The sequence below is a fragment of the Chiroxiphia lanceolata genome, chromosome 23 (genome assembly GCF_009829145.1).
Source record: "Chiroxiphia lanceolata isolate bChiLan1 chromosome 23, bChiLan1.pri, whole genome shotgun sequence".
NCBI lineage: Eukaryota > Metazoa > Chordata > Aves > Passeriformes > Pipridae > Chiroxiphia > Chiroxiphia lanceolata.
The window spans coordinates 6,570,028-6,590,305 of record NC_045659.1 but is presented as its reverse complement, the minus strand read 5'-3'; the positions used below and the strand labels follow the sequence as shown (position 1 = coordinate 6,590,305).

General features: G+C 48.8%; 1 protein-coding gene across 1 annotated transcript in view; it reads left to right on the top strand.

Moving 5' to 3' along the window:
• Positions 1-20,278, top strand: part of ARHGAP32 (Rho GTPase activating protein 32) — a 184,284-nt gene that overhangs the window by 69,473 nt on the left and 94,533 nt on the right. The window contains 1 exon segment of the mRNA XM_032709480.1: positions 16,779-16,865. Coding sequence (XP_032565371.1) covers positions 16,779-16,865 — 87 coding nt within the window.

Genomic DNA, 20,278 nt, shown 5'->3' with positions numbered 1-20,278 from the left:
TTAAAATGTGAACCTGTGGGGAATTGCTGCTGTGTGATGCTGGTGGAACAGAGTGCTCTGATAACCCCACTGGTGCTGGTGGGATCATTCTCTGTCATCTCTGGGCTGCCCAGCCCATGTCTGGGACTGACAGTACACCCCAGGTATAGTGGCTGCTTCAAACAGGGCATCATCTACAGTAAAATAATAAATTAAATGCAAGACAGAATTCTGACATATTCAGGGTAAAAGCCCTTCTTGGCTCTTGGAAGGTGAAGGTACTGGCAGGGACCTGCAGCTTCTGAGAACGGGCTGAACTCGTGATCTGTGTTTTACAACTTCCCTGGCTGGGACTGCAAAATTACACCTGGATCTGGCCAGGGAGCTCTTTAGCCAAATTTTACAATAAAAGCATGAATTTGTGCTAAGAAAGTTTCAGATTTTAAGATTTCCATGTTAACCTTGGAGTTTAGACAGGTGGATGTGAGAAGAGGGAGCTGATTGCAATCCCTCCTTCAGTGGTGGAATAAACCCCAGGCAGGGGTGGGCTGGCTGTGGTAGAACCACTTCCATGGCCTGTGATTCCCAAAATACCTCCTTCTGGTAGGAAAGGAAGGAAGGAAGGACCAGACCTGGCTGTTCTGGACTGGCAGAAGTGTTGTGGAATTGCAGCAGCAGCAGCAGCAGCACACGCTGTGCTGTTTATCAGAGTCATTCGAATGAGATCGTTCTTTGAGGGGTTAAATTACCACACACACATAAAATTGAACCCAGATTTTTGGGTCTTGGGACAGGGGTGATCTCCTAGTTCGTGGTTATTGGGGCTCAGGTGCTGAATGATAAAATGCAGCCAGTGAAGGATGACCCGCCTGTTGGATTTTGCAGATGAGGATCATTCGTTCCGTGGTCACACACGGAGCCGTCGGACACGTGGACGTGTTCAGGGCTGTTCCCTGACCAGGAGAGGTTCTGACAGCAAAGTTTTCACCCTTAAATCCTTGTTTGCTTTAGGGAGTAAGCAGTGAGCAGGAGCTGTTGTCCCTCAGCCCCAGGGCACACATCCTACCCTGCTCTGCAGCTCGCACAGCACCGGCACCGGGCAGGAATTTCCTGGCGCTGCAGCTCCGAGCGGTCGGAGCGCGGTGGGAAGGACGGGCAGTGAGGAATCGGCTGTGCCTCACCCCGAGCCATCGGCTGTGCCTCACCCCGAGCCATCGGCTGTGCCTCACCCCGAGCCATCGGCTGTGCCTCACCCCGAGCCATCGGCTGTGCCTCACCCCGAGCTGCCTTTCAGCATGTGATGGCAGTTGCTGGCATTTTTTTTCCTCTCCTCTCGGGCTGGAGCCGCAGCCCCGGGAGCGCAATCCCTGCCTGCATTCCCTGCCTCTCTGTTTCTCTTGGCTCTCCTGGAACGGCCCGGCTCGTCCTGCGGGACATTCCCGAGCAGAGGAGCGGACCCGGCGATTCCTCGGCGCCGCAAACCGAGCATGAAATGGGCAGTGCGGGAGCCGCGCTCGGGGCCGGGCGGGCACAGCCCCGGCGAGATTCCCTGGAATGCTGAGCTGCAGGAGCGGCTCCGGGGCGGCAGCACAGCGAGGGTGATGTGATTCCCAGCCCGGAGTTCCTGCCTTTCGGAGCCGATGCCTGCTCGGTCCTTTCAATCAGCTGTTGGGGAGCTCCGGAGGGACCTGCAGGGGTTAGGCCTGGGCTGGGGATCCATCCATGGGAAGGACGGAACTTTGAAGCAGGGGTAAGTCGTGCCCAGCCCCTCTGTGTTGGCCGTGAGATCCCTCGGGTCTGCTGGCTCCGTGGAATCCCGGGGATCCCACAAAGCCAGCTGGCAGGGCCCCTGCAGGGGGGCAATAAAGAGGATTCAGTCCCAGTTGAACAGCACCACAGCAGAGGGAGTTTACAGGGGGTGCTGGTATTTTTGTGCAGACTGTCTCACATGACAAAGCTCAAGACAGTCCAAACTGTGGGTCTCCTTCCAGGGATTAACCTGTGTCCTTTGGGAAGAGTTTTTTGCACTGAGGAAGTCAGTCTGAAATCATATTAATGAAGCGGAGGGACTTAGCTGGGAGTGGGGCTGGGGAACATCCCAGCAGTGCTTTCTGCAATGGCCATCGAGACACACATTTTTAAACCTTTAGTGCATCTTCTACTAGTTAGAGGAATGAGGGGACAGTAAATGAGTGAGTATATTGGATGTTCTGGTGCGAGCTGTGTTCCAAACTGTTGCTAATAATGCCTAGAACACATCCTTTGTGTGAGGGTAGGGTTAGCAAAGGTTTCCTTTTAAAATGAGATTTTATCATTTATTTCCTTTGCTTTGATCTTTCATGCATCTTTAAAAATAATCTTTTGAATGCGAAGAAGTATCAGTTGATAAAGTGAATTTGTATCGACTCTGACCTTTTACCTGGGTAATTTTGTAGACCTTTATTACGTGTTTCTTTTTGATAAAGATTTGAATGTTTGTGTAGCAGACTTGAATAAATCTTCCATCAGGTGCAGGGACACACAATACTCATGTTAGATGTCAGTCTGACAGGAACCAGAAAAAAATCTGTGGTTGACAGAATGGTTTTAGGAGGTTACATGCATTTCTTCATTCATAGCCTGTAAATTATTAACCAGACAAAATCAGCATCTGGGCTTTCTAGGAACAGCTCTGCCCATGTGCCCACCTCAGAAATCCTGCCACAGGAGCTTAGTGCCACTCCAGGCTCTCAAAAGCAGCACAGATCTGTCACAGCATCTGCAACACCGTGGAAAAACGTGATGAGAATTGCCCTGGCTCCTTTTGGCAGTGTCAGTCACTGTGTGTCAGGATGTGTCCCAGTGCTCCCTGTGTGCTGGCTCAGCTCCTTGGCTTTTGTGGAGGAGACTTGGACTTAAACCACTTCCTATTTCCTGCCTGTCTTTGCTCCTTGCTTTTCCTAAGGCCCACTGAGCCTTTTATCCCTCGTTCCCAGATTTGCATATGTGAAGAGAGGGAATCTCTTCCCAGACTTTGTTTTCCTGCATTATTTGGTTGGGCTGAGTGACACCTTTCCTTTGAGGGTTTGGTTGGTGTTGCTGGTGATGCAGCACCTGAGATACTCAAAAATCTGAGCTTATTATTTGCCATGAGTTAAAGAAACTGTCAAGTTTTTGTGTTTTATTTCTGTGTGTGTGGCTGAACAGCCCCAGCAGAGAAGCCAGGACTGTTTGGACTGGCAGCTTTCAAATTCCTGCACAGTTTGGTGGCAGAGCTTCTCATGCACAAAATTCAGCCACTCTGAGAATTAAATTAATGATTTGGAAGCTATTTATTGGACTTGTGGATCTTTTCTTATGCTGATTCCTTACAACACACTTCTGTGAATAACTAAGGTCTTCCTTCCTTCTTTCTTCCCTCCCTCCCTCCCTCCTTCTCTTCCTCCTCTTTCCCATTTTAAAAGCTGGGAATTCCTAGGGAACAACTCAGTCTGCTCTGGAGATGTGGGGGTCAAACTCCTCCTCCTGTGCAGCTTAATGAGTCAAATCTCAGAAGTTTGAAACAAAACAAGAAGTTCAAAATCCTCTCCCTGATCCCAAAATGCTCTAAAAGATGTTTTCTGTAAAGTCACTCAAATATGTTTTCAAAGTTTTTTACATCAAACCCCTTTGCTTGGGGCCTGGTTTGTGGTACCTGGAGGTGTCTGTGCCAGGAGTTCCAGTGTTATTTGGAATTATCTGCTGTCAGCAGTGTGGCATTAATGGGAACCTGTGCCTTTAGTCATTTAATCCAGCTTTGCAATTGCTTTTAGGAAGGAAGTGTTTTATTTATGCAATATTGTTTTATGGAAATTGAATTTGAGAGGGGTAAGTTGTGCACCCCAAGGTTATTTTCATTTCCTTTTGCTGCAGCACAGTTCTTTCCTTTCCCTGGGAGCCTGGGGTCAGTGCAGCAGAGCCCCACGAGGCTGTGGGGATCCCTGCTGGAGGTGAGGGTATCCAGGCTGTTCCTGCTCTGGGAACACGCTGTGGAGCAGGACATCACACATCCCCCTGTGCTGTCAGCTTGGAATGTGCTGTTTGTCCAAACAACAGCACAACCATTTCATCACAACATGCCACAGTGGAGGCTCTGTGTGTGCTGGACCAGATGCAGCAGTTCTCCCAGGTTGGGCTGCCCCTTCCCTCCCTTTGGAAGAGCTGTGCTTTGGATTCCCAGCAGAGGTGTGCTGGCAAAACCTCCTCTGTGTTCTATCCCTCAGGGTGTCTCTTGGTGGTCAGGAGTAATAGAGGGGAGTCAGCAGCAGATTCCGCTCCTTTATCTGCTGGTTCTGACTCCCTGGAGCACATCCATGGAGCAGAGTATGGAGTTCATTGCTGATCCCTGGGGCTGCTGGGGAATGGGGCTGGGAATGGCCTCCTGACCTTAGTTTGCAGAAGGACCATGATTGCCTGAACCAGTCCATGCTCTGGCAGTGACTCCTCAGCTGTGGTCGCAGTTCCTGAATGCAGGGACTTTCCATTGTCCCCATGTGTAAGTTATTACCAGTCTGGTGGAAGAACAGCCTCCCCTGTCCTGGTTTGGGAGCCTCTGCTCAGGGTTGTGGTTCATGTTGTCCTCTGAAAGCCCAAAGCCTGGGAATAGTGTCCCCCTGAGAGAAGGAGAAGGAAGTGAGGTTGTCATGGAAGCAGAAAGTGTGCAGGGAAGATGTGAAGCAAATCTGGGAGTGGCTCTGCATTTCTCCCATGTCTTCCCAAGTTTCATTCCAAGTGAGAGAGGTTCTGTGTCACATGGAGGAACCAGAAAATCCAGTTTTCACCCAACTAAGGTGAAAAAAGCAGTTTTCAGCCCAGTGGCTTCAATGTGAGCAACTCAGCAGTGTTTGTTTTCTGGCCATAATTTCTGTAGCCTGGAATATACAGAGCGAGGGGGTTTCTCAATGGTCAGTTCATACAGAGCTTTAAAGACAAAACACAAAGCCATGACATTCCAACTAAACCCCCCCAGGTGGCAAATGGAGCCCATGGAGCCATTCAGGATGTTGTGCCCTCTTTGCCAGTCACCAGTGCCCAAGGTACTGCTCTGCATGGAGCCACACACAGGGGTGTTCCTTGGTTTGGTTTTAATAACATCAGATATTTTAACTCCATGAAAACATTGAGTTTTCAGATGCTCAGAAGTTGTTTTTGCCTAATGGAGTCCCCAGTGGCTGCATCTAAGAAGTTTTTATGAATATTTCATTGCTTCTGAAGATTGACCTTCTTACACATTTAGAGGAAATAAAAGGGTGAGACCACATGAGAAAACGGGGAAAGTATCTCTGATACAACTCTCTGAGATTTTATGTCCCAACAAGCTTAAGCATCAAATAGACTTGGCTTAAGAATTAAAACAAACAGACTCCAGCAGCTATACATGAGCTGCCTGCGTTGGCAGCTCAGCCTGGGATCGGGGGTTGAGGGGGGGATATTCCCAAGCTGTGCATTTCTGACTGCAGTGAGTGAAATTATGTCAAGGTTACTCCTGATGCATCTTCAGAGAGGCACCAACTGTGTGCTGGTCTGGGAGCAGCAGCCTGGCATGGGCAGGACCCACCTCTCCAGAAAGGGAGATTGGGAAGGGTAGAATTCCCAAGGAATTGCCTTCCCTCTCCTCTTGCTGTGTGGCACTGGGCAGGTGTTCTGCCCGATTTCACATTTATTTTGTATTTCTGGCTTAGATGTTATTATTAATATTCCTTCACATGCCTTATCCTTTGTATAAGGATAAGGGGGGGCCTGTCCTGCCCAGTCCCTGGGACAGTGCAAAGCAGCAGCTCGGAGGTGCTGTGTTTGCAGGGGAATCTTCCCTGCAGTGTAGTTGCACAAGCAGCCCCTTTCCAGCCCCTGTGAGAGATCCCTCCTCAATTCCTCCTCACACAGGGGGCTTCTGCACATGGACAAATCCCTGAGGGGCAGCTGCTGAAACCTGGGGGGGGGATTGACCACCACCAAAACAACCTTCACTGCACACTGATGTGATGGCAGGAACACCATCAGATGCTGAGAACTTCACCCAGTGCCAAAAGCTGGTGTTGAATTGCAAAGTTGGCTCCTGCCATGGATTTTTTGTCTCTGCTGGGTTTTGGTGTTATTCCTCTGCTGTGCCTGAGCAAGGGCAGTTCCCTGCTCTGAAGGCAGAGCCAAAGCCTGTGGGCAGCAGTGGGAACAGCCTCAGTAACCTTTGTCCAGCACCACATCCTGGAGCAATTAAGTCTCACGAGATGCCCTTCTTTGCTGCCACCCCAAAGCAGTGCCATTTGCCCTCCCTCTGGGAAGAGCTCAGGTGCTGTGGATGTAAAGAGCTGCAGCAGCCTGTGCCACCACAGGAGCTCTGTTTTTCGCTGTCCCGGTCAGGATGGGAGCCCAGCACTCCCCCCTGTCTCCACCCTTCTCCAGCTGTGGCTGCCCCGTCCCTGGAAGTGTCCAAGGCCAGGTTGGACAGGGCTTGGAGCAACCTGGGCTAGTGGGAGGTGTCCCTGCCCATGGCAGAGGTGGAACAGATGATCTCTGAGGTCCCTTCCACCCCAAACCATTCTGGGACTGTGTGTTTTCAAAGTTGTCCTCTGCAGGAGTTTAGATTTGTGAGGGACCTCCAGGAGTGTCCCAGCTATTCTCACCTCTCCCAGAGGTACCAGGATACTTGGGCATGAGCTCACTGGAAGCTTAGAGTGCAAACAAAAGAACAAAACAGCCCAAAGAAGAGCTGTTCTGGTGCATATAAGGCACATGTGGAACTAATCCTGCATCCAGGAGGATTAAAGCACCCTGAGGGTCCTGCAGGGACCTGCCCTTTTCTCTGGCTGTGCATATTTATAAACCGTGGGAGGATTTATTAGTCTTGAAGGTAAAGCTCAGTTGAAGGGACGCTGAACAATCATCCTGCCACAGGAAAAAACTGTCTCGTGTGATTTGCCAGCTTAAAATAGTTCTGAAAGTAACTACAAGCAGAATCCACATCCCACAACCTTTTACATTTACTTAGTGCTGGTACTTGCATAAAATTCAGCTGCTGAGTTCACCTGTGATTTGATGGGAACTTGTATCTGCTGGGAAAGGAATTTACTGTGTCCAGCTGCAGAAGGACGTGGAGCTGCTGGAGTGAGTCTGGAGCAGGCCATGGAGATGCTCCCAGGGCTGGAGCCCCTCTGCTCTGGAGCCAGGCTGGGAGAGCTGGGGGGGTTCACCTGGAGGAGAGAAGGATCCAGGGAGACCTGAGAGCCCCTTGCAGGGCCTAAAGGGGCTCCAGGAGAGCTGAAGGGGGACTGGGGACAAGGGATGGAGGGACAGGACACAGGGAATGGCTTCCCAGTGCCAGAGGACAGGGATAGATGGGATATTGGGAAGGAATTGTTCCCTGGAAGGGTGGGGAGGCCCTGGCCCAGGTTGTCCAGAGAAGCTGTGGCTGCCCCTGGATCCCTGGAAATGTCCAAGGCCGGGTTGGACGGGGCTTGGAGCAACCTGGGCTGGTGAAAGGTGTCCCTGCCTGTGGCAGGGGGTGAATCTGGATGGGTTTAAGGTCTTTTCCAACCCAAACCATTGGGATTCCATGATTCAGGTTCACCTCTATCCTCACACATTCCAGTGATGTTTCCTGTTGTACTCTGCTCAATCCATGGGGAGGAAGCAGGATCTCTTCATGGAGACACTTTGCCTTTTTACTGCAGAGGTGCCTTTGAGTTTAATTCCAGCATCCAAACCCTGCTACACGATGTCACAGACACTTTACAAAGAGGGACATGAAAATCATGGAATCACAGAATAGTTGGGGCTGGAAGGGTCCTTAAAGACCAAAATCCAGCTGTCCTGGGAGAACTGTGCTTGGATCTCTGCTCACCCTGGTGCTGAGTGTGACAGGCCCATGGACTATCCAGAGATAGTGTCCAGCCTGGAGTAGTGATCCATGTGGCATTACAGGAGATGCATCTTCTTTTTTTCTCTTCTCAAGTTGTGTTTGATTTTATATGTCTTTTTTGCTGCTCTTGAGTACTGCTTTGGAGTTGTCAAAGGGGTGATGTCAAATATCAGGGAAGAAATGGAGCTTCAGATAGAAAAATATTATTTAAACAAGTCTTTCTTATCTTTACTTTGATCATTACTTCAGGATATTTATGGTTGGTAAAGAAGCCACTCTGTTAGAAATGTTCTTTTCCTGCTCTGAAGCCACAGTTGGGGATGAGGAGAAAGCAGGAGATGGGAAGTGCGGGGGAGGATAATTAGTACATTTAGCAAGATAAAGCTGGAGCGAGGCAAACCAGGCCAGATAAATACATTTGTGCTATCACAGTAATTAGGTGGGAAATATTCCCTGTTTGAGGAGATTTGCCAACCTAAAATTTCAAATATAATAAAATTCTCAAATATATCTAAAGGTAGATCTTGAAGGTGCCCCATTACAAAAGCAGCTTCTGTAAGTCATGGAGTGGGTAATGAAGGTGGTGTTTGAATGAGCAGGTTAATTCAGGGGGTAGTGCAAGTTCTCTCTGTGAGGGCCTGGAGCTGAGAGAGGTAAGAAAAGCAGCATCTCAGAGTTTGATCAGTGTTAAGGCTTTTAATTTCTTCAGGATTTGTCCCAAGGATATTTGGGCCTTAGAATTTTTTTTTTTTTTTAATAAAACCCAGCAATGTTTCACAGGGAAATGAGCCTCACATTTCTTTCTCCTGGCCACCAGACACACTTTTCACCCAAGGCTCACGTTCCAGAGCCATGCATGAAGGTGCATTGGGCCTGTGGCTTTGCCCTCTTCTGACTTGCTACATTGTACAAACATCATAAATTAAGGGAGAAGAAACATCCAGGAGACATTAAAGTGTGGTGGCTTAGGAAGAAATTTTAAAAAGTCGTTCCTAATACTGTCAGAAAAGTTCTCAGATGGAACATGGTTGGAGACTTCAGGAGCTGTTGCTGTGGCCGAGCATGAGCAGCAGCAATTGCAGTTCCCTGTGCCTTTGCCAGGGATTGAACCTTAAATTCCAGCTCAGAAAAACGTGCAAAGATCCCCAGGTTTCCTTGGAACAATGACACAACCTCTGCCAGGAAAAGCATCAGCCTTTCCACTGCCCAAAAACTCCTGGCAGAGGCTTGGTCGGCATTCCTGCCATCCCTTCCCGGGGTTCCTGCAGATGGGGCTGTGTTTGGGATGGAACGTGGGGGAATCTGTGCTTGTCCAGGAGGCTGATCCATCACCCTGTGCCCCATCACATCCTCCTGAGCTGGGGGGCTCAAATATCCCAGGACCTCCTCAGCCTGCCTGGGCCTCTGTGCCACGTGCTGCCCCTCGGTTGTGTGGGAACAGTGGAGGGGAGGGTTTGTAAATGAGACTTACCTTGCTTGTACTTTATAGCAAACTTAAAATAGATGTCACATTTGTAATATAAATCTAACTGTATATCATACGACTTATATTATAAATACATTTTATTATATTAATTATATAAATATATTTATATTTATCCCACAAATAATATGATTATATGTGCATATTTTGATATATTTATACTATTATATGATTATATTTACAATATATTTATAATAATATAATTGTAACTAACAATAATAAATATTAATAATTAATATTATGGAGCAATAATAATAATATTTGGTGTGCAAATACAGCATAAGCTGTAGATGTTTTGGCTCTCTACTGGCTCCAATCAATGCATCATTTTCCCAGGAATTTAGATAAGAACTGGGGAGATGCTGTGTGGGATATTGAAATATCGAGAATACTGAAATCAGCTGCAGGAGGTTGTAGGAGTTTTTCCACAGGTGTGTAGTGGGTTGACCTGGCCAGATGCCAGGTATCCACTAAAGCCGCTCTCTCACCCTCCTTCTGCAATTGGGCAGAGGAGAGAGAAAAAAAACCAGCTAAGAACTCCTGAGTAGAGGTAAGAGCTGGGAGAGGTCACTTACTGATCACCTTCACGGGCAAAACAGACTCAAAGTGAGGATAGTACTTATATTTACTACTAACAGGATAAAAGCCAAAGAGTGAGAAATAAAACAGTCTTGAAAACAGCTTCCCCCCACCCCTCCTTCCTTCCATGTTCTCCCTCCTCCCCCCCAGCAGTGCAGGGGGACAGGAATGGGGGTCACGGTCAGTTGTTGTTTCTTCTGCTGCTCCGGGAGAGGAGTTGGAGTCCTTCCCCTGCTCCCGTGGGCAGACAGTCCTCGATGGACCTCTCAGTGTGAGTCCATCCCTCGGGCAGCAGCTCTTCCCACCCTGCTGTCCCGTGGGTCACTCCTCCGTGGGGTCACTCCTTCAGGAATGAGCTGTACTGACATGGGTCCCCCACAGGGGCCACGAATCCTGCCCGGGAAAACCCTGCTCCGGGGCCTGGGCTTCCCTCTCCACGGGCTGCAGATCCCTGCCAGGACCCTGCTCCATCCTGGGCCTCCCATGGGGTCACAGCCTCCTTCCTGCATCCCCCTGCTCCAGTGTGGGCTCCTCCAGGGGCTGCAGGGGCACAGCTCCCCCCCCGCCCCTGCTCTGCCCCACGGGTTGCAGGAACCTGGAGCACCTCCTGCCCTTCCTTCTGCACTGCCCTTGGGGTCTGCAGTGCTGTTCCCATGTTCTCATTCTGCTCTTCCCTGGCTGGAATTCTTTCTGTGCAACACTCTTCTGTTCCTAAATGTGTTATCCGAGAGGTGTTACTGTCGCTCTTGACTGGCTTGGCCTTGGCCAGAGGCAGGAATTCCATCCTGGAGCCGGCTGGCATTGGCTCCACGGGACAGGGGAAGCTTCTGGCAGCTTCTAACAGAAGCCACCCCTGTAGCCCCCCCGCTACCAAAACCCAGCCACAGAAACCCCACTCTGTTTGCTCTCTGGACTGTTTCTCCCTGGCTGGGTCCCAGCCCCACACCTCTGATGGGAGATGGGGTCTCACTGGATTAGTTTAATTAAAGTTTACTTAAAGTTTACATCATTACCTGCACAGGTAATGCAGCAGGGTTTGGAGTTGGGATTAATGATCTCTTCCTTCTATTTGGAAACAGGGAGATTTGGAGGGAGAAGGAATCAAGATTATTTTCCCATTTTACAGTTCTCATTCTCTAATTAATTATCATCTCATTATTGATGCCTCCCACTCTAACCTTAACTCTAATTCTGTTGGTGAGGGGGATTTGTTTGGATTTTTTCTTTTATTTTATGTTTGTTCTCTTCTTTTTTAATCTTTTTAATTGTATCTGAATGGCAGCTCTCCACCATGGCTCTGTGTTACTCACATGTGATGTGTGAGAGTGAGATCAGTGTGTTCAGGGCTTTCTGAGCAGAAGTTGAAATAAATAAGTTCATAAATGAATCAAATCTATGCTTCCCAGGCTTCTCACAAACGATCCTTTCATCAGGAGAGCTGGGTGGTGGAGTCACCATCACTCAGCAAACAAGGGAAACAAGGAAATGAAAGCCAAAACTATCTAAATGAGCTTATTTTGACATCTGGGGTCAGGGGCACAGATGTGCCCCACTGACCTTGCAAAGCCAAGTCTTACCTGGTGAGGGTTTGGCACTTCTTTATGATGCACTGATTGGAACCAGTAGAAAGGCAAAAAGTCTGCAGCTGTGCTGTGTTTGCACACCAGGGACTGGCTCCTGAAAGAGGCGTTAGTGACATTATTGGTGCATAATTTAGTGGCCAACAATCCTAGTCCTGGCAGCAGATTCATGTAGTACTTCTCTTGAAATGACTCTCGCAGTTTTTAAGAGGAGCACACAAGACTCTGGCTGTGGTTGGAAGCAAAGAAATTATTTCAGGGATGTCAAAAGCTGTCTTTTAATTGTTTTTCTGCCTGTGGTCACACTGACAAGTGAAACAGGGCCCCAGCAGCTGCCTCTGGGATCTGTGGGGAGGGACGTGGCAGGTCCTGGTGCTCCCAGGCAGGTTCACAGTCAGACTGAAATCCTGGAACTCCAGACAAACAAATGAGCCTCTCAAAGTCCTGCTGCTCTGCTCCAGGCTGGATGTGAGGATTATTCTTGGAGGGGGAGAAGGAGCTTCCAAAGCCACTGTGGAGAGCAGAGATGAGAGCCTTGGTTTGGATCTGGAAGAGAAATGCTCCCTCACACTTGTGCCCTGTAAAACCACTGAGCTTTGATGAGATTCTGAATGTGCCACGTCATAACTCACCCTCTGCTTTGTGGCTGTTCTGCTCTGCAGGAGGAATAACCAATAAATTACCCTCTGCAGGAGACTCCTGTAATCACTCCCCTTATCTCCCAGCTTACCAGAGCTGAGCCTCTTTGTCTCAGACGTGAACTAGAGGCATTTTTAAGCTTGTCCTCCCTGTAGGATCAGTAAAGTCTTGGCCAGCAAGCACAGCTCTTCTGAGTAAAATTGTATTTGAACAAGGGATGGGACTTAATTTGGTCTTTCACAATGCTAAGGGGAAACTTGGTACTGTGAGATCCTTCATGCTCCTTCAGCCCAGCCTCCTGTTCTTGGAAGTTTTTGCTGTTGTGTCTGTTAGAGTTTCTCATCATTTCATAGATCTTTGTCTGAGGAGCTACAGCTCTTATTTGTCACCTGCACAAGCAACGTGGGGTGAATTTGGTGGTGGAGAAAAACCTGACTGTGTTGAATTCATGCTCAGCTCTTGGTGGATGTGTGCACAGAGGCACAGTGGAGACTCCCAAACTTGTCTGTAGCTGTGAAAAGACAAATTTGAACAATACCTTGACATTGTTGCCCAGAGAAGCTGTGGCTGCCCCATCCCTGGAAGTGTCCAAGGCCAGGTTGGACAGGGCTTGGAGCAACCTGGGCTAGTGGAAGGGGTCCCTGCCCATGGCAGGGGGTGGCACTGGATGAGCTTAATTCCCTTCCAACCCAAACCATCCTGGGATTCTATGATTCTATAATGTTTACAGCACTCTGCATTATCCATCCACCTGGTGAAGTGTGGGGTGTCCATAGGACCATCTTTAAGGCTTTCTTTGTGTGTCATAAAGTGACACTGAAAAGTTTAGGAAACCTTAAACCTCATTGCTAAAATCAATCCCTTGGTGCTGGCCAAGCACAGATATTCCATGATAAATGAAATCAGTGGAATCTAATGCATCATAACTGTTTGTCAGGTTCAGGAGGTTTGACAACATTTTCGGTGTGAAAAGGAACATTTCAGATGATCTATCGTGAAGTGTCATGTCTGATGCTCTGATCAGGGACCGTTAAGTGCTGGTTACAGATTATTCCAGCTGTCTCAGTGATCCCCACTGGGATGGGTACAGGCGTATCCCCGAGACCTGCTCTCTGCCCTGTCCTTTAAGAACACAAAATCCAAGTCCCACTTTGGAGCCAAGCACATTCTGCCTGTGAATCATGTTTGGAGTCCACTGAGGTCAGGAGAAGCCTGTACTTTGTGCTTGGGTTTTAAATCAAGCCTGGGGGCAGCTGTGCTTTCCTGGATGTTCTGTTTACAAGGCATGCAGCAGCAGGAAAGGCTTTTCACATCAGGGCATCCATGATTTTGGAGAGAGCATTCATGTGTGTCCACTGACAGAGCAAAACTAAGCCACATGGGGAACAGGGAACATGAGTGAATATTTCATTTTGCTGCGAGGGCAGTTGTGTCACAGGATAAACCCAAGGGGTTTTCCTTGTAAGCAGCTCTCTCTGTCTCTCAGTCAGCACAAAGCTGCTGTGGGAGGGGAACTGTGTTCATTGGCTTTTACAGCTTCACTCTGAAACAAGACAGTTGCACGTGGTACAGGGGGTTTAAATGTCATTTTTCAGCACAGTGAGTTTGTCTGAGCAGGGACATGGGAGCACTGCAGTGGGGACAGACTGTGGGTGTAAAATCAGTGGCTGTGCCCCCACAGGTCAGTGCTCAGGCAGGTGTGGGCTTTAAATGGAGCTGCTGTAACTCCGTGTCCCACACACATGGACCTCCCCGATGATTCACCTGCTATTTCGGGAGAGTTTGTGCACAGGCTTGGCTTGACTCAGGTCCAGTCTCGTGTAAATCAGCCTGTGTAGGAGGGGTGATGCAACTCAACCTGTGTCTTCACTTGCCCCGTGCCCTTCCCTGTTATACAGAACCAGGCCTTGAATGTCTTTAGGGAGCTGCTGCATTTGCACATCGGTGGTTTTGCCACCTGGCTGCTGGTTTTTGGGGTGAATGGAGCCTGGCAAAGCACAGCAGAGCCTGTGGGGATGTGTGTAAGCACTGATACACCCAATGGAGGCAAGGCCTGCAATTCCCTTGAGGAGGTGTTTGTACCCTCTGTAAGCATAGGGGAGAGTCAAGGAGGGAAAGTTTTCTCCCTGGGTAGGAAACCCACATTTAATTCATTGAATCCCAGGATGGTTTAGGGTGGAAGGGACCTTAAAGCCCACCCAGTCCCACCTCCTGCCATGGCAGGGACACCTTCCACTAGCCCAGGTTGCTCCAAGCCCCATCCAACCTGGCCTTGGACATTTCCAGGGATCCAGGGGCAGCCACAGCTTCTCTGGGCAACCTGGGCCAGGGCCTCCCCACCCTCACAGCCAAGAATTCCTTCCCAATATCCCATCTCTCCCTGCCCTCTGGCAGTGGGAAGCCATTCTCCCTTGTCCTGTCCCTCCATCCCTTGTCCCCAGTCCCTCTCCAGCTCTCCTGGAGCCCCTTTAGGCCCTGGCAGGGGCTCTCAGGTCTCCCTGGAGCCTTCTCTCCTGGAGGCTGAACAATCCCAACTCTCTATCCTAACCCTAACCCTTTCCTCATAGAGAGGTGCTCCAGCCCTCTGATCACCTTTGTGGCCCTAATTAAGCAGAGCTCCATGTTACCTGGCAAGCATGGAAAATCCTCCCCGCATGGATTATCTTCTTCCTTTCCTGGCTGCTTTGTTATTTTTAATTTGACTGTGGTTTCAAGACTCAGTAGCACTTCAAATGGTGACATTTGACAGCAAAGAATGATGGTTAAGTTGGGTGGAAGGTGCAATACAGAACAATGGTTGTGTTTAATCACATTAATGGCAGGAATCTCCACCCCCTTACACACAGAGGAAAGTCACTCTTACAGATCTTCCCATTGCCTCTTCCTGGAATGCAGTTTTTAAGTGGAATTAAGATGCTCAGCAGCACTTGGAGAGATTTATCTCTGGACTGTGTTTCACACCAGCCTGGGAGGGGGAGGGGAGCGTGGAAATCATTCAAGCTCTTGCTGGAAGCTTTGCAGGAGGGAGAGGGGATGGGTGTGCAAGGAGGGACTGCCTGGGAGACAAAAAATGAGTGTGGAGGGAAAAAGAGGCCAGGAGGAGCTGCAGCAGTGGCTGAGGAAACAGTGGCTGGGGATTCTGGGGGGAGGATTTCTGAGGGAGTAAAGATAGACCTCGATGGAGGTGACACTGAGTGGTTTCATCTGCCAGAGCTTCCCCAGAGCTTTGACACTTCCGTGTCCTTCCCTGCTTGGCAGCCTCAGCCCAAGGCTCTGGGGTGTCCCTGGTGAGGCGCCATTGCTTCAGCTGCTCTGCACTGCTGGGCTGCAGGGGGACGGGCACATTTGATTTAGGATATAAATTATTTGATGGAAAAGCTGCATTTGCTTCCCAAAAAGCGAGTGCCACAAAAAGTTTTACTTGCACCACCAGCACGAGGGAGTGGTCAGCATTTGCACATAGTTTCTGAATATATTTAGTGGTGTAAAAATATAATAAATTGCACAAATCTAAAAGCTTTATTTGGCCCAGAAATCTGTGTATGGCCATCAGAAGATTAGTATTCAGGGAGTTGGGCTGGTGAAGGAAGAGGCTGAATGAGTGTGCTCTGGGAACTCCTCCCAGAGAGCAGGGAGGGACTGGCAGGATGAAAAATGAGTTCGATTCAGGGTGTTGTGGTGGTTTATATGGGAGAGCACTTGCCTCCTGTGTCCCTTTCAGGAGGTTCGTGGTCTCTCATCACCCATTTCTCCTTTTCCCTTGCTTACACTCATTAAATATGGCAACTTGGGATTCTCCTCAGTCTTTTTTTCATTTCTGCTTTTATTTGTTTCAGGGTGGTTTTTTTTGCTCTCAGCTAATTAGGATTTTTTACAGACTTTAAGTTTTATGTACACATTTCCTTTATTTATTTGCTTTGCAAACATTTCCTTTATTTGCTTTGCAAACAGTCTTAATTTGCTTATGATCGTCTATAATTTCTATTTTCAGAGAAGATCATTAACCGTGAGCCATTTTTCAGTGTGGGATATCAAGACTAGTGGAGTAACAGGACCAGAGTGCTCAAGGCTCAGTAGATGTGCAGGAATGAGACAGTTAAATCTCCTCTCACTGCTCCCAAACAGGCACATCCTGATGTTGCAGTTAATGACTCTGTATGTGATGAATGGGGCTATAAAATTCTCTGTTGGGGTGAATTGCTTGACAACACTGAAATTAGGAGATATGTTTTATTATCTAATGTCTGCCTGAACGTATAAAATAAAAAATGAATAAAACTGGGGTGAAGGGGAAGCACTTTTATCTGATACATGAATATTTATAGAGGTATTTTCAGTGAACAGTTAATTTTGCAGACTCTTAAGCTGGAGCTTTAATCCCTGGCTTGAGCAGTTTGCCTCCCTGTAATTGTTTTATTTTTGAACCATATTTTTATTTTTAACCTGTCAGGTGAGTGCCACAACCCAATGGCACTGGAGGGTCTGTGTGAGCTGGGAATGCTCAATGTTTCCCCTCTGGAGCTCCAGCCCTTCCTGATTCCCTGCTGCTCAGCATGTCGTGGCTGCTGTGCCTGCTGTGTTATCCCAAGCCTGGCCTGTCCCTGCTCACTGACCTGCTCCTTCTCTCCCTCTCTCCCTGACTCAGCTCTCGCTCCCGGAGGAACAGAACGAAGTGACGAGGAATGGCTGTGACTCCAAGGAGCTGGTCTACCTGGTGCAGATCTGCTGTCAGGTAAATGCCTTGTTTTCTCCCCCCACCTTGTTTACAGCCTATGTTTCATTCCATTTGCCAGCACGGCCTTGGAATATCAGGATGTGACACTTCTGTGCTGTGGGGGGTTTCCAGGTCTTCCCTTGCTCCAAGATGGTGCCTGTGGTAGTGCCACCAGCTCGTTGTAGGAAAAGCAAAGCACTGAGGGGAGAAAAAGAAGTGTGTGAAGGAAATAGTCCTTCCTGGGATGAGCCCAGGGACAGGAGTGTGTGTGTAAGGGCAGTCTGAGAGTGGCCATGGACACCCAGACACTCCAGTGACCCTGGATGGAGAATCCCAGCAGTGCTTTCTTCACACAGGACATGGGGATTCTTGATCTGCTCCCAGTGATGTCTCCAGACACCTGGTGTGGAATTGTGCTGTGGTGTCAGGATGCTTTGGGCAGATAAATCTGCTGCTCCATCCCATGGATTTCCCCACCTCCTGAGTGTGTGTGAGTTTGTAAAGTGCTCCATAACAGGTGATTGTGTTTTAATGTGCTCAGTGAATCACTGTTGGTGGGAGATGCAGTGGCAGGTTCAGTGCAGAGTTAATGCCTGTGTTGGTCCTTTTCCTGGTTTTAGGATAGCAGCTCTGTCCATGATTCACCTCCTGAGCATCCCTCCTGTCACTGGATATGGAACATTACCAGGATCACTGGGGTGTCTGTCACCTTTTCAGAGCTCCTTCAGTGGTTCTGCTGCCTCAGGTGCTCAGAGGAGTTGTGTGGAACAGGCACACCTGTGGTACCTACATTTGAACTGTGTGGGGTTGGGAATCTGCTGGATTGTCCCAGCATTGGGACACACAGACGGGGGGATTTGCAGTGGAAAGGCTCTGCTGCCCTGGCTCTGTGTGAACAGAGTGGCTGTTGCGAGAACTGAGGAGAATCCTGCATCCTGGGGAGTAGAGGATCCTGCATCCTGGGGAGCATAACATCCCAAGGAGCAGAGGATCCTGCATCCCAAGGAGCAGAGGACCCTGCTGTGCTGTGCAGATGCAGCCTGGCCCCAGCTGAGCCCCAGCAGTGTCAGTGGCACACACACACACACACAGACACACACACAGACACACACATGTGTGTACATGTACAGAAATGTGCCCTGGGGAGAGGAGGAGAGGCTGGAAGGGACATCACTCGGAATTGCTGGTTTGGGAGTGTCTCCAGCCCTGTTGTGACTGACCTGTGGGCACTTAGGCACAAACCCAGCCCTTCTCACACAGCATCCAGGCTGACAGGCAGCACAGCAGCCTCAGGGGTGGGCACAGGGCTGTGCCCCAGCCAGGAGCTGGGCAGGGAAAGGGGTTTTGCAGAGACTGGAGGAAATTGGAATGTCAGTATGTTTTGGGCCCTCCCATTTGGGATCACTCTTGGATGCTTAGCAGGATGTCTGTGAGCGTGCAGTGCAGAGATTTCAGTGTGTGGGGACAGTGGGTGAGTTCTTGGGGAAGGCAAACCCTCCTTTGCAGCCCCTGTGCCCCAGGCCCAGCTCTTGAGAAGTTCCCTTCCTTCCCTTCTCCAGTGTTTGGCTGAACTGGAATGGAAACACTGAGAATTGGCCTTGTCACTTTAAAGGGTGGACACAGAACCAGCACCTTTGTCTTCCTTCTTTTCTGTTTTCCTCCTTTTCCTTGTCTTTTTCCTTTTTTCTTTTATTTTTACTTTCTTTCTTTTTCCCTTTTCCTCTTTCCCTTTCTTTCTTTCCTTTCCCTCTTCCCCTTTTTGTCTTCCCCTTTTTCTCTTCCTCTTTTCTTCTTCCCCTTTTCCTTTCCCTTTCCTCTTTTTCTCCTATTCTTTTGCCATTTTTTCCTTCCCTTTTTCCTCTTTCCCTTCCCTCTTTCCATTTGTCCTCTTTCGCTTTTTTCTTTCCCATTTTACCTTTCCTTTTCTCATGTTCTTATTTTTAATTTTTCCCTTTCCCTTTTTCCTCTGTCCCCTTTTCTCTTTCCCCTTTTTCCCTTTTCTTCCTTTTTTTCCTCTTTCCCCCTATTGTCCTTATTAGTTTTTCCCTTATTTTTCCTGTATTTTCTCTTTTCTTTTTTTTTTTTTTTTCCTTTTTCTTTTCTTTTAAAGTACTCCCCCTGAACCAGTCCTCCCTGCTCTGAGCGTGGGATTTTCCCTCTCCCATGTCAGTCCCGTCCCTGTTTCTCAGATCCATAAAGAGCTGAGAAACTTGTGGCATCTGGATCCAATGACTGGGAAGGTATGGAAGGAACTGCACAGCTGAGCATCATTCCTGCCCTGGAGACACTTTCCCCCGACATCTTGGGGCCTCTCCCAGTGTCCAGGGAAAGATTCCATTCCGTCAGGCTTTGGAGCCCTGTAGTGTCTGCCTGGATTTGGCTCCACATGAGACCTCAGTGGAGGTGTGAAATAGCTCATGGAACGATGGGGCAGTGGGGAGGGATTTTGGCAGGACACAGCTGGGTCGGGCCAAAAGCACTTGAGGAAGGGGAAAAGAGCCTGAAAACCAAATTTGACTTTACTCACCCTGGATGTGCTTCCAGAGTTGGTGTCCAGCCACTGCAGCATGTCCTGGGTTGCTTACATGGACACAGGCAGTTCTGGTATTGAGGTCAAATCCACATAAATGTAGAAGCTTTCGGATATCTGTGATTTGGTGCAAATACAGAGGGGGTGTTTGCCACCCTGGCAGCTGGAGGTTCCACAGCTGAGAGGAACAAGCTAAAGCCACAGTTCTGGGGTTGAAGGCACTGCCCCACTGGGCTCTGCCCGGTGTGGGCTGGGCAGATCCCCCCTGTGTGTGTGTGGGTCACACAGAGACGTGTCCTCTGGCACTTCACCTGCAGCTCTGCACCCAAAGCCTTCAAACAGCAGATGTTCCAACCAGCCCAGCCTGGGCTGTGCTTGGCAGGGCACAGCCCTTCCCCTGAGCAGTCCTACCTCACTCCTCCCCAGCTGCAAGGACAGCTTTAGTGCCATGAAGAGAATTAGTGTTTGAGGCCTATTCTGCAAAACCTTCCCAGATAAGGTTTGAAAAACATTCTTTAGGAGGTGTATTTGTGACACTTTCTGCTGCAAGTCAGCTCGTGAAATCCAAGCTTTGTGTGAGCTCCAGAGGGGGTTTAAGTCTCTGTTCAGCTTTTCTTCTACTTATAAACCTCAAAAAATTAATCCACTTTATCAGCTCTTAAGAAGAAGTGGGAATATATGAAGAGATGTTCCAAGTGTTTCAGAAAAGGGGAGAGGCAGGATCCTTCTTTTGATTCTTTTGGACAAATTTAAACATGAAAACAGAGGTAGGGAATACATCTTATTGGAAAGAGCTGATGATGGAGGGGTTTGTTTGGTTTGGTTTTTTTAGACCAGTGTAGGTGGATTTGCCTTTTTTTCCAAGTAAAATTGCACTGATTAATTTCTAGAAAAGAAATTC